This window comes from Pseudopodoces humilis, chromosome 9 (assembly GCF_049639895.1).
Source record: "Pseudopodoces humilis isolate 2021_Gansu_Grassland_sample_001 chromosome 9, ASM4963989v1, whole genome shotgun sequence".
Classification (NCBI taxonomy): domain Eukaryota; kingdom Metazoa; phylum Chordata; class Aves; order Passeriformes; family Paridae; genus Pseudopodoces; species Pseudopodoces humilis.
The window spans coordinates 21,850,866-21,865,053 of record NC_142208.1 but is presented as its reverse complement, the minus strand read 5'-3'; the positions used below and the strand labels follow the sequence as shown (position 1 = coordinate 21,865,053).

Genomic DNA, 14,188 nt, shown 5'->3' with positions numbered 1-14,188 from the left:
TGATTTGGAAATTGACGCTGGCTCCTTGGTACTGGGGAAAGTGTTATAATTCCCAGGGAGTTAATTTGGGATGGCACTGGATACCAAAGGACGCAGGGATCATGTACAAATAAGTATATGTCTCACCAAAAGGCTCCTGTGCTTGTTAAGGATTGTTTGCTGCGGGTCTAGGGCAGTTTAAGAATCTTCTTGCTGGAGTAGACAGTTCTTTGCATTAACTCATGCTGCAGCAATTGCTACAGGCACTTAGTAAAGCCTTGCAGTATCTTTGAGCCATGATTTATTCTTTTCTTTTTGGGGGATATAATTAGGTAAATTGAGAAATTCATTGTGTAAATGCAGCTTTAAAATAACACTCCACTTTGCCATTCCATTATGTATATCTGCTGTCAACAGTTTATTTTTTTTAAATGGGAGTTTCTGAAAAGTTTGGAAGTTTTCTAAATCCTGATACTTTAATGGAGACTGTAGATGAAATATAATCCTCATCTATTCATAACCAGTCAAAAATAAACAATTTTTTCAAGCCATTAGAGCATACAGAGGAAAAGTTCATGAACCAATCATTTGGGGCTTTTGGCAGACCATACGGAACTTTTCTAACAGCTATTTATAAGGTCCTAATGTGTTTATTTTCACAATAAATCTGACTTATTGCTGAATGTGTTGGTTTCATACTAAAATAAACACTGAAGATTACAAACACATCCTTTTGTGAAGTCTTCTGAAAGTCCAAGGCTTAATTTAATAAATGTGATATTCTCTATATTGGCTGGGAAATGAGTGTCGACTCTGAGGGAAAAAAAAAAAAGGAAGGAAAAAAGAACAGCCCAAACCCTTGCTTTAAATTACAAAATCAATTGTCATCAAGTTTACATTATAGCTGAGCCATTTGACATTTAAAAAGTATTAATAGTGGATAGGTGATAGATATAAGAACTAAGAATGAGCAAAAGAGGGAAGAGTTGTGCTTCACTGGTGTTGTTGAAGGGCTGAGTGGAAAAATACTGTCTATTTCTAAATACACAAACTTAATTTACAGATTGTTTAAATTTGCTTAGCTTAATTCTCTAAACTAGTAACAAAGTCACATGTAGTTAGGCTGCTTTAAAGTACTCTTAAAGTATTTTCATTGTGGCTTTTACTGGTTTAATTAGAAGGATTTATGTCATCATGCTGCAAATCAAACTATTTGTGCCATTACTCCAATATTTTGCCCCTTGCTAGTACTGAGGTGAGGATCCTACTCTACTAAAGTTAGTGGCTCTCTTACCCATGTTGTTGAGTCATATGTTAGCTCAGATATATGGTAAAATTATATCTTCAGAAAAGAATAATGACTCATGAAACCCCCTATTTTTTTTTATAATGTATCTTCAGAATCCTTGTCTGATGTGTATGTGAATATCCTCATGAGGCATATAATTCCTAATTCTTTTAGTGAATCTGACTAAGCTCTTGACCTCAGTGATACATTCCAGTAATGAGATGGTAGGTTAATTGCATATTGTGTTAGAGGATTTCCTTCTGACAGCTTTAAATGTATTGCTTTTGTACTTCATTAGATATTCCCGTGTTCTTGTAAGATGAAAATGTATCCCTGCCAAACCATCAAGCACACTTTCGTGTTGGTTTCATTATTTGTTTGTTGCTAAATGAACTTTATCTTTTCTTCGTGGTAAAGTCCCTTCAGACTTCAGCCAAATGCTTTAGGTTCCACATAATGCAACGCTGCTTTATGTAAGTTTTGTTGTGCTTCGTCTATGTCCAGTTGCAAGGGTGGGAATTGAACTTGGCTGTGATTTGGTGTAATGTTGAGCATCCAGTGTCAGACTGCTTTATGTAACATAGCATTGTTTCAATATATCATTTATTTTCAAAAGAACTTGAATCGTGGCCACAGACTGTGCTTTATGTGCATGCTTTGTTCTCAGATAGAAGCCTGCAGGATCTCAGATAATTAAAAAGAAGTTGTCATTGCAGTTTCTGAAATGCTAGTGCTTTGGGGATAGTTTGGGAACAGCTCCAAGGGACATGCCTGGGAGGGTGGACCTGGATAGCAGATTGTTTTTAAGAAAACATCCTTCTTCTGAGTGGTTTTATGGAAAAGAAGAAAGAGACTATTGAAATCCATTAAAAATACTTTGTATTTTTTGAAATGACTTTTAAAGCTTAGAAGAAAATGGACCAGCTGGACTAAGGATCTTAATACACTGCACAGAAGTTATCTGTTTTCTGGGTGACACAGCGGACATTTATAAATACCAGAAATGTTTGCCTATGCCAGATTTTGGGTCGTTGAGTTTTTGTTTTGGTGGAGTTTTTTCAGCAATGGGACAACCTTGATCTGCTCCTCAGAAAGCTTCAGATTTCTGATATTTCCTTCTGGAATTACTGTCCTGTAGAGCTTTTATGAATATTTTGTCTTCACAGTGAATTATTTAAGCTGTGTTTGATTAGTTCAAAAGAAAAAAAAGCTTTTAACAATAAACATGGTCATCACATTCCCCATTTTTCTGAAAGTAATTAAGACTCTACTGGCATGAGTTCACACTGTGGTAGCCTATAAATCTTGTGCAGATCCTTAACACTGGTGTCACATATACATTAGTTAAGTCAGAATGAACAGATTTGTTGGGAAGGGGGTTTTTGGTGTAAGCAGTATCATGAAGACAATGTTGAGAAATGAAGCTCATGAAGAGCCCAGAGAAATGCTCACAGTTTTTAGAATTAGCTTAAAATAAACTCCAAAATCAGAGTAATCTGGAACACTTTCATTTATGAAAATCATGTTTTATTTAAATTTTTTTCAGCTTCTACTTGATATTTCTGTTGTGTTTGAAATGGTTGTAAGACAAGAATTTCTTTGACTTCATTCTGGTCTCTCAGAGGTCAGTGACAAAACTTGGATGAATTTTGTTCTGATCTCTTTAGGGCAGGGAACATAAAATCTGTGGCTGATCCTGTAAATGATTGTATATGGGTGAGTTTATGACCTGTCATTCTATATATATTCAGAATAGGAAAAAACATGTTTGCATAGCACAAAAGAGCTCCAGCCTTGACTGGAGTTTTCTGTATTTTCTTTCATTGTTGTTGTTCTTTGAAACAAGTCATTCTGCCAAAAATATACAAAAGTGCAAGAATACTTTTCATTCTAGTTGATGCAACCCTGGATATCAGCTTCTGTATTTTGTTTAACATGCAAATAACCAGATTTATCAGCTCACTGGAATGTAGCAGTACTTGGTCATGGCTAGTGGTTCTAGAATTCTGTGGTTCTAGAGAGTTAACATACACAAGACTGTACAACCCAGCCTGTTAGTGAACAAAGAGTAGCTTATTCCAAATGTTGGCCAAATTTCTACATGGATTTCAATGCTCTAACTTCTGACAAATGCCAACATTGAAGATACAATCAAAACTACAATCAAATTACAAAATTGGCAAATTAATCACGGATACAAATGTTTAAATTCAAGCATCTTGCCATGAAACAGTTCAAATCCCCTGCTGATAGTCTCCATATGAAAATTGCTTTTTTGAATTACCTAATTCTCTTTTGTGCTCTGCACTTGTAGGTATTGTGTCAGGGAAGAATTTTAGTTGATGCCAGCTATATAATGTGGCTTTGGATCAGTCACCCACACGTTTCATAGAGTCAAAGCTAGAGTGACTGTATTTAGCTCAACTCCACCAAGAGGAGCCTTCATTCAAAACAAAGCCAAAAAACCCTACCTGTCAACTGTCAACATTTCCAACACTCACAGTTTTTAATAGTAGCATTTGCCAAGCCAACACTTAAAAGCAATAAAATGACTAGTTAAATACACAATAAATTTTCTGTTTCATACATAAAAAATAAGCGTGTTGTCATCATCAATTATGGAGAAATACATACATGATTGCAACTAAAAGTGCTAAATTTGTCTAATAATGATGGATTTTGCTGGATTTTAACTTGTAGATTTGGACTTTATTTGCAAAATATTTTCAAAGCCTGCATAAAAAAAATTCCATTATCACTTTCATTGTTGGCTATTCATGTTTTTATAAATAATTTACATTTCAATTTCTTGAAAAACATATAACTTGTAAGTTATCAGGAAAGTGTCAGTAGAATGTTAAAATAATATTCAGCTTGTGTTTGAGGCTACTTTTATTGACACAGATTTATAAATCTACTTTTTAAAAAATTTTCAGATATGCGGGGAATAGTTTTTTTGAGGCTTGCAGTTAGAGAGGGAGATAAGGTTCCCATTTTTTGGTCCTTTGTGCAATTGATGTCTGCATATGCTATTTTTTTAGTATGCTGACAATTTTAAAATCTAGATATTTTTAGCATACTTTTCTTGAGCTGAAAAACTTATTTTCAAACTTAGTGAAAGGGTCTTAACTGCTCTCTACTCTTTTGATTATTGTATGAGTTCTTTTTCTTGAGTTTGTGATAATTGAAATACTGTGTAATGTTTATCTTACTTCATACACTATTTGGCAGGAATGTGTTGGTATAGTTACTTTCACAAAGTCAAAATCAGCCTCTTACATTCTCTCCCTTGTGCTTAAACATGCCCAAAACTGAGACAAACGAGTGGTGAAATTTGGGCCTACATGCTTGCCTTAATATACATCTTTCCAAATCAAAAAACTGCTAAAAAATACCACAGCAAGACAGTTTTACTTTTAGAACAGCCCTCTTGTTAATGAGTCTGTGTCTCAACAATGGCAACATTTCTTTTCTTTGTGTTTGTAATTATGTTGCTTAGGTAAGAGCGTAATTACTTCAGCATTGTATTTTTGCACAATTTTTCGTAATTGACAAAAATAAATTGTCTTTAGTTTTTTGATGTGAAAAATACCATATATTGATGGATGAGCATGTAATCTGTGTGAAAAATGTTTTGTTAAATCATTAACACTAGGTTGTTTGTCTATTGAATCAACGACCTTTTGATGGCAACAGAGATTTCACTGTAATAGTTTTTAATATTCTTCTTTTCCCATTAGGGCAAGGAGCACCAGTTTTAAAGCAGCCTCTCTTTGACTTTGATATGAATAGATAAATTGTCAAAGCTGCCAACAAGAATGCTTCCTTCTACAGGGTACGGTGTAAGCAACACTGCATACAGTGTTCTTGCTGGTAAACACAAACTGTGTGCAGTTAGTGGTGCAGCTTCATTCTCATCCTTCAGTTGAATTTAATGAGCTGAACACTGATGAGATTTTTGAGAATTGGGTTAGTGTGTGCTGAGTGGGAGACAGATATGGGATGACATTTTTTCTGAGTTGCCCTTTCCCACCACTTATCAGCAGAGGGGAAGGGATAAGAGTGGAATATGTGCATAGTGTATATTGTTCCAGAGGAAAAAACTGTTCTTCAGAATTAACCCTTTTATAAATACTCTATATGGAAAAAGAAATGGAAAATCATACTTAGCCTCATGTTCCATGTCTTTATGAAGTTATAAATTGGTTTTCAAAGTATTGCCTGCGATGTTTCTTATGGGTATTGCACTCTGCCTTTACTTGAAAATCGGAGTTGTGATCCCAAACATGTACCTCAGCTCTCTGTGTTGGAAAGGGAGCAAGTGTCACATTAATTATTCTCTCTGCTCTGCTTTCCCACTCCTGTCTTGCTTGGGTTTTCTTGCTGGATTGAAGAGAAAGTTGATTCTTGTCTTGGCCTATTTCAAAGCCATCTGAAAACAGCTGAAAACAAACTAAACCCCAGCCAAATGGATAGTAAATAATACATACAGCCCTTAAACAGAAAATTTAGCAGCTTGCTAGCTGAGGAAGTTGCTAAGACTCCCATCAGCAACCAGATATAGTAGATTTAATGCTTCTCAGCACTGTCATGTGTAGAACAGATTCTTGGCTATCAAAATGTATTTCTCAGCTGTTCTTTGGAGGCCTAAGCTCTTTATACAGTGGGCAGGAAGAATTAGGTCTGTAAGAAGAGAATCCAAACCAGACATCATGGCTGAGGGACTGAACAGGCCTTGAGCCTTTCAGAAGTGCTAAAGCCTGACATATTTTTTTTCCCTGGGACTGGGATTTGCAACCTAATGCTTCTACTGAAACCATTCCTCTTTATAGGCATAACTGACTCCATATTTTATTTGAAATGTGGTCATAAAAGGAAGTAACTATGCTTTCTGTACTGGCCTGCTGGCTGAAGTATCTGCTTTGGAAGGGAAGGATTCAGGTTCAGCCTCCAGCCTGAGCATATCACACATTCACTTGCCTCTGTGGGAAAGGCCTTAACCAGGATGTAGAGCTTGTTGAAGGGGAGCTGTTCCAATGTGTATTCAAGTGTTCAAGATTTATGGGGCCAGAAAGAAAAGAACAGAAGCAGACGAGTGCCAAGGGTATTTCTTCAACGAGGAGATAATGGGTTTTGCTGTAAACAATTGTACGATAAAATATAAAAATACTGTTTCAGGGAACAGAGACCCCAGCTAGTTTCTTTAGCTCCAGTGTATTTCAAATGTAGTTATCCATCGCTTCTGGGTAAGGATGGTACCAAAACAGTGTCTTCCATTTCTCCAGCTGTAATTGGTTCTTGTAGGAATGATGGATGGCAATATTTCACCGTTCTCTTGGATGCTGGGCTGTGTTTTGCTTTCATGGCTTTGCTGATGGCATCCTCTTAGCCTGCCTGGCCCTGCAGTGAGCCATGGTGTCTGCAGGTCTTGCCTGCAAATCCCAAGAGGGCTTTTTTGTGTCACCAAGCTCTGAGGTGTTGGTCATGCCCAGAACCCTTTCTGAAATTTGGGGAGTTGAAAAGTGGAGGCTGAAGTAGCTGCAACCATTCGGACATGGAGGAGGTGAAGTGGGGGCTGTGGATTGCACTCTGGGACTTAGTACCAGTGCTCCACTCAAGTTTTACTTTAGTTGGTCTAAGTGCTTTTTTGGACCCAGGCCAACACTTTCCCTGCCATGCTCCGGGTGACCGGTGTATATTGTCGTGGCATTAAGTCGTTTCAGAGTTTGATATGCTTTGAGTACTTGAAAGTGTTGAAAATGATTTCTGCCATTCAGGGCAATTGATTTGAAGAAGAGATTATCCAGTCCTGCTTTTTGTTTCAGAAATGTTTATGTGCCAGTTTGTGAGTGCTTTACATGACTTGACTGGCTGTACTCCAGCATTGTTTACAGGTATGGATTGTATAAATACAACAAATATTTTATGTCTCATCATTGGCTAAATGAAAATAACCTAGAAAAGGAAGAATCTCTAAATCACATGTGCATTATTTATGGAGCTCTATGCCAACTGCCTATTGCTAATCTGTTGAGGTGAGTTAAAGTAACAGTTCTTGAGGAAAGGATGAATTCAAATTTTCAAAATAGAAAGGAAATTCAAAATAGAAAAGTCAGAGTGACCTGCTCCCCAGCAAGACTCACATTGGGCCATCTCTTAGGGAGATTTGTGGTCATCTTTTAATAAAAAGGTTGGATTCTGCTAGAGTATAAATAATTATAGAGAACTTTAATTCACAGTTACCTAGAATGGAAATCAGCATCACAGAGCTGGTGTTCAGCTGAAAAGGTTGCAGTCATTCGAAATAAATTACAGCTCAGAAAGGAAATGTCACTTTGAAACAGCATTTTTTTCCCAATTAATAAATGTGTCCTAAAGGAGAAATATTTGGGTGGTTTTGAATAAGAAGACATGGCAGGGTCCAGGGTCAGGTTTAATTTTCTTGAAGTGAAATAGCCACAAGGAGAGATGCTTTTGCAGAAGAGCAGTTCAAAGGCTTATGTACCACACCACAAACTGCATTTACTGAGCAGTAAATATTGTTTCAAATAAAATAACATAGTTTTGTTATTTAATCAACAGAGAGTAATAAAAGCTACAGTGCTTTGTAATTTTTCCACTAATGGATGTTGTTCTGATGTCCATCCTGTTGGAGACTTTGAAAGAATAAGAAAAGTGTTCAGTAATATAAAGCTTAGTTTATGAGGGACTAGTGAGGCCTCATCTCTGTAAGTTTCCTTCATGAAGAGATACAGGAGATATTTGAAATACAAGATATAATTTGATTTGTTCATTAATTATTGTTTACATATTCACTAATACTATTGTTATTATTATATAAAATTATTAAAATTGTATGTATTATGTAACTTAAATACTTTGAAGAGTTCTGTATACTATTGTATTTTGCTGGTACAATAGTCATTACCTTTGTGCTCTATTTGTCTCATATAATCAAGATGTTTTTGCCCTTATATGCATGATTTAATATATTATGACTTGAATAATAATATATATTCTTATATATCACATTTATTATCCTAGCATCTAAAAGTTTTATAAAAAGGCTATACAAGAATTAAGATAATTACATTTTTTTAGAAAGAATTAAGTTTGCAAGTGATGGTCATAAATCATAATTCAATAATTCATTTTAACTGGACAAAAATGTTAAGAAGCTGCTTTTATTTTTGTCTAGGAACAGATCCCAGTCTAGTGCTGTGAAGTGTTTTATGAGTAGGTACTGGATCCATCACCTTTTAAAAGGGCAAAACATTGTGTGTTTCTTTTCAGGTGTAAAAGATTAAAATGTTTCAAAATGGGAGGGACAAATACAAGACACCAATTTTTGTTAAATATAATCCCAGGGAAATTGTTTGGTGGAAATGCATATACAAAATTATTACAGTTGTTGCATGAACAGAAAACAGTCAGAACATGACAAAAGCCAGGAATTTCTTCTTGAAGTTGAGAGGATAGGAATGTAAGCAGAGGGAATGAAATGCAGGGAAAATGACTAGTGGTTAAAAGTGAGAGAATTGATTAGAAACAGAATGAAAGAAAGTTGTGTTAGACAACTGCAGGCTGGAATGAAAGGTTATAATTTGCAGATCACTTTTGCTGTCAATTTAGAATTAAAAGCATCTTTCCTGTTGTTAGTGCAAAGCACTTGTACAATTAAATAAAATGCCAGTTCCTCAGGGTCAACTGTAGCTGCATTCCTGACCCAGAGCAGTCTAATACTACTGGTTTAGATGCATTTATTTGATGTAAGAGTTGTTATTCCAAGGAATTATTTTTATATACTTCTTAAAATGCAGGTAAGAGCACTTGGCAGTGTTTCTTAGGAGTTTTTCTTGAACTCTTGTTGTTGGGTCATAGCTTCCCTGCAGTATAAATTTTTTACTTTGCAAAACAGTTGATTAGACAGCAAAATTGTTCTTGCCTTACCATAAACATTAGGAGTTTTATCAGGGCATTTTATATTAAAAAATATATATAAAAAATGTTCTATATAAAAATTAAATAGTGATAAATGACAGGAATATAAAATAAACTCACTTGTAAAGTTAGTTTATAGAGCTACTTAAATCATTAATGATTTCTTGGGATTTTTTTTTTAAATTTACGTAACATAGTTTAGGTATGTTTCAGCACATCACTTAATTGAATTTATGAATACCTAGGCTTCTGTTTCCCGTTAGGACCACAAATAGTTCTCTTAGTCTGATGTGCAGCCAGCCAAGGTCAGCCCATCACAATGATAGATTCATCTGGCGTTTTATATAGTGATGTCATTAAGATAACACATGATTTGTGTCAGATGCTGTCATCCTTTAGGAAGATGTAGCAAGTGCAGATTTATAAATCCACGTGTTAAAGTAGCCACCACAAAGTCCCTTTGAGGGCTGACACCAGATCCTTGCTCAATAATGGATCTCTCCCAGAGCTCCCTGAGCCCTGGGAGGGGTTCATAGTGAGCCACCAGCTTCTGTGTGCTCCACATGCCTGAAGGAGGGTTTGGTGAGTGAACTGAATTATTTGTAGGTGAGAATAGCTGGATCCCAGGCCTGACCTAGGAAAACTGTGGAAATAAAGCACTATTTCTGAAGGCCTGAGGGAGAGGCAATGTGATGAAAAGTAGAAAAGATGGTGTGAAGTGAGGTATGAGTAAATAAACTGGGAAAAGAAGTTCTATTACTTTGTGTGCTGAGAAGAATTGATAAGGAAGGGATGCCTAACTGAACAAAACGTGCCAACAGCTTTCAGCAATAATGGTCTCCAAAAATAACATACTCCTTCTTTCCCTGCACCCTGTTTTTTGTGTGTTTTCTTTCCTGTTTCCTCCATTTTTCTTTGTATTCTTTCAGGCTGCGAAGAGCAGTGCGTGTTCCTGTGGCCCCAGCTACTATTAGGTATTATTATGTCTGCATTGATTTTTGTTAGATTTTTCAACAATCTTTGCATATCCTAAGGCTGAATAACTGGAACTTTTATATAAGAAAAAGAAAATTTATTTTAAAACCCTGTAATTTTGCCTGAAACACTAGTGACGAAACAAGGCATGAAAGCCATTAAGAACATTTCAGGTGGGACCAACAGAGACAAGTCGTTAAGTATGTGCCAACTTACTGTTATTTATAATAGAATATACTTGGTCTTGAAATTAATATTTGCAGTTCTGAAATAGAAGAAATAAGATTTTTTTTTTTAGTTTCTTTAATTTTAACTTGAAAATTTTAACATATACACTGTATAGAATATAAATAGAATATAAATATATATATATTTATATAGAGAGAGAATATATATAGAATATAAAGTATATGTCAATGAGTTTAAAGAATGAGTAGAAATGCTGCATCACATAGAACCTCTGGTCTGATTTTTCAGCCTTCTAGTGTGCTCATCTGTATTTTACATGAAATTTTAGCAAAAAGTGTTTTAAAATTTCTGACATTTACCTGCAGGAAAGTGCAAATTTATAAAATGTGCACTGAAAATAGTCAAAGAGGTGCTGCAGCGGGCCCACATTAACCCTCATTTCTGCAGGAGACAATTCTGAATGCCTTCTCTAGCTCATCATCAACACATGGTTGGTTTTTGAAAAACTAAAATTTGTCTGAGTTATTACCAAAGACCCAGTTTATATAAGACAGGGCCTTCTGGGGAAGTGTTCTCAGACCACTCTTCCAGCAAGATTTAATTCCTCTGAGTTAAAACTGCTTATAGGCAATTCTTGTCTGTTATCCTTAAACTACTTACTGGCAGTTTGAATTGACAGGATTTCTGTGCAATTAATGTTGCCTCTAACACTGACTGAATTAAGTGTTCAAATGCTCTCTACATTTGTTTCCCTCTCCTTTTCTGGAAAGGGTTCCCTTCTCTATATGGTGTTGGAATGTATCTGGGCATTGCCATATTCCCAGGTAAATGGGAAGAACAGCTTTGCGTATGACGGTTCCTGGAGATGGGTGGAGATTGTTGCAGTGTCGCCTCGTCCATCTCCCATCTTGAGCTGAATAATTGCTGCAGGTCTCTGGACTCAGTATCTATGGCAGTGTCTATGTTCGTTGTGATATTGTTAATTAAGATTCTTGCTTTTTTTACAGAATGAAATTCTGTAGAAATAGTAAGCAGGAAGATGGAATTGCTCCTTGACATTTTTTAATTGGCTCATCACCTTGGGTTTGAAGTGTTCTACTTCTTTATTATGAAACAGGACAATGAAATAAATGTAGGAAAGATGATTCCTATTTTCTTGATCTACACTGAGTAATAAACAATCTTAGTTTTGGCTCAAAAGTACTCCTAGATTAATCTGTGTGCCATTTGCAGGTACTTACTTTTCCTTTACACCTCAGACTAGAATTCATTCCTCTTTTCTTTGGATGTTTTAAGTCATGATAGCTCAAATTGGAATTCTATAAAGAATCACTTGTGGTTTTCCAACCCAATCTTGATACAGTAACAGAAAAAGAATCAAATATTTCCTTAAAAAAAAAACCACTCAAAACTCTATGATATGATGGATATATATTTTAAGGTTCTTATATCTAACAAAACACATCATTATGCTGATACTTCTGATAATTCGGTATAAAAATTAAAATCTCCATATTTTATTATGAAAGATTAATTCAGATGCACTTTTGAAAATTCTGGATAATTTTCCAGTATTTCATGTTATTTTTGTACTACAATTCCAGAGTTGGAAATTTGACTTTGGAATGTTGAATATACATTGTTGGAAATCTGTAACAGCCAAAGCAGCACAGTCTTAGAATGTGGAATAACAACTCTTTCAACTGGGGCTGAAACCTTTCTCAGTAGAAAGTATGTTTTCCCCGCTTTCTACGTGTCTGTTTTACATTTTATTTGGTCTCTGTGTTTTGTTTAAATTTTTTTTTAAAAGTTGATACCTTTCCCCCTACTTTTTCATTTTCTTTACAGTTTTCTCACAGGCTGGAATTAATCTCTGAACTCATTTCTTTTTCTTTTTTTTTTGTCTTTCTTCCCCCAGCAATTAGCCTTTTTTCAAGAGGAGTGGGGCACATGTCAAGAAATGTAACCCATGCTGAACTGCCTTCTAGGCATGAATACAGAGAGAAGACCCAGTAGGTGTAGAATTTAAGAAAGCCTCTGGCTCTTTGCAGCTACCAAAGGTTTCTGTGTTCCTCGTGTCTCCCCACAGTTCCGGATGGACACAAGCTCTGCCATTGTAATCCGCATAATGCCAGATCTGTCACTGTACACTGAGGCCTCGCTGCCAGCAGGGAGGCATTTTCTGCTGGTACTGCAGAGCTGTGGACACTGAAACACACTTTATCTGCGCTCAGCATTTCTTTCTTCTGACCTTTCAGTCTTGTTTTAGCCCCACACAGCTGATCCAAGGGACCCCTCCTTGGGTTCTGGGTGGCACAGCCCCTCTGTCTTCAGTCCCCAGGTTACAAGTGCCAAGCATCTGCTTCTGTGCCTAATGTGGTCTTACCACATATGTCGGGGTTCGTGGCATAAAAAAAGAAAACATATAGGAACAGTTGCCTATGTTTGGAATGCTGAATTTTTATTTCTTGAAAACATGCCAAAGTAGAAGAATCTGGAAAGCATAGGTGATTTTTCTTTATTTGAAAATGCATTTAATTTTTGAGCTATCAAGAAAACTGCTGAAAGTAGAGGCAGGTGTCAAACATCCTTGCACCTATGTTCTGGTTGGTCAATGCTATATTTAGAACAAAACTGCATTAATTCATCTTTTAAAATGTCATTTTCTATCATATAATTTTATAAATATGTATCAACAAATTTGTACTACAAGTCTATCTTGGTTTACCAAGCTTCTTAGTCAATTTTTCTTACTTGACATGCTGCTCCTCCAGTTCAAATACCCTGAGTCTTACATTCTTGCTCTGTGACTATCACTGTGAAATGAAATAACTTACAACATTCTATGGGATTCTTTGAGCAAGCAAACTACCATAAAGCCTCTCTTTTTTGTTTCAGCTGCCATCATTAGTACTTTGTTTTACACTTTCTGTCATGTTCCTAAATAATGAATACCTGCCAGATTACCACAGCACATTTGATGTGAATGAGTCATCAGCTTTAAATTAAAAACCAAAGTGTGATGACCTTTCTGTTGTTCTGCATGTCATAATTGCCATCAAATGATGGCTCTGAAACCTCCGATCATTCATTAGCACCTTGAGCGGCCAGCAGTCATTTTTTTTGTCTAGTCCTTAGGGTCTGTTGTTTTAGGGAATCCAACCAGTAATGGCTTGGATTAAAAAGGGAAAATTAAAGGAAAGTGCATCATCAATATGCTAAGCAAACAAAAGACCTTTAGCCTCTGTGTCTGGACAGGCAGACCATGATTGGAAAATTATTGTCCATATTTGTGTGCATGTTTATGTTTATTATCTGATGTTTCTAACTGAAAAGAGTTTTGTCTTTATCTCTTGGAATTTAAGGGAGATATAACCATAGCTTTTCTGATTCTGGAAAGTAGGTTAAATATCCACTCTCATAATTTAAAAAAAAATAAAAAATAAAGACAACAAATGAGCTCTGGAGTTCCATGGGAGCACCTTAGTTAATTTAGTTAATTTAGTTACTGATGATGGTACCAGTAATTAATATTACTTAACCTGCCTGTTTCACGAGATATATTTGGTCAACAGTGCATTTACCAACAAGGGAGATGAAAGTAAGTTTTGATTATATCTATGATGCTGAAGTACAGAAAGTTACTGGCTCCTGTACAGATGGGTACCTTTGAAATATCTTTTTTTTATTATTTTGCCAATATCAACTTAATTCTTGTTTCATGTATTTAGGAGTGCCAGCCCTGACCATCGCTGTCATGATGGCAGAATCGGTGCTAACTTATTTTTCATCACTGGCTATGCCTCTTTCCTACTG

General features: G+C 35.9%; 1 protein-coding gene across 2 annotated transcripts in view; it reads left to right on the top strand.

Annotated features, from left to right (window-relative positions):
* Positions 1–14,188, top strand: part of LOC102109717 (adhesion G protein-coupled receptor A3) — a 260,456-nt gene that overhangs the window by 79,115 nt on the left and 167,153 nt on the right. The window contains exon 3 of one of the 2 annotated variants that reach the window (XM_088059859.1): positions 10,138–10,182. The exons of the other annotated variant lie outside the window; for it this stretch is intronic. Coding sequence (XP_087915985.1) covers positions 10,138–10,182 — 45 coding nt within the window. The remainder of the gene's footprint in view (positions 1–10,137; positions 10,183–14,188) is intronic. 2 annotated transcript variants of the gene reach the window in all.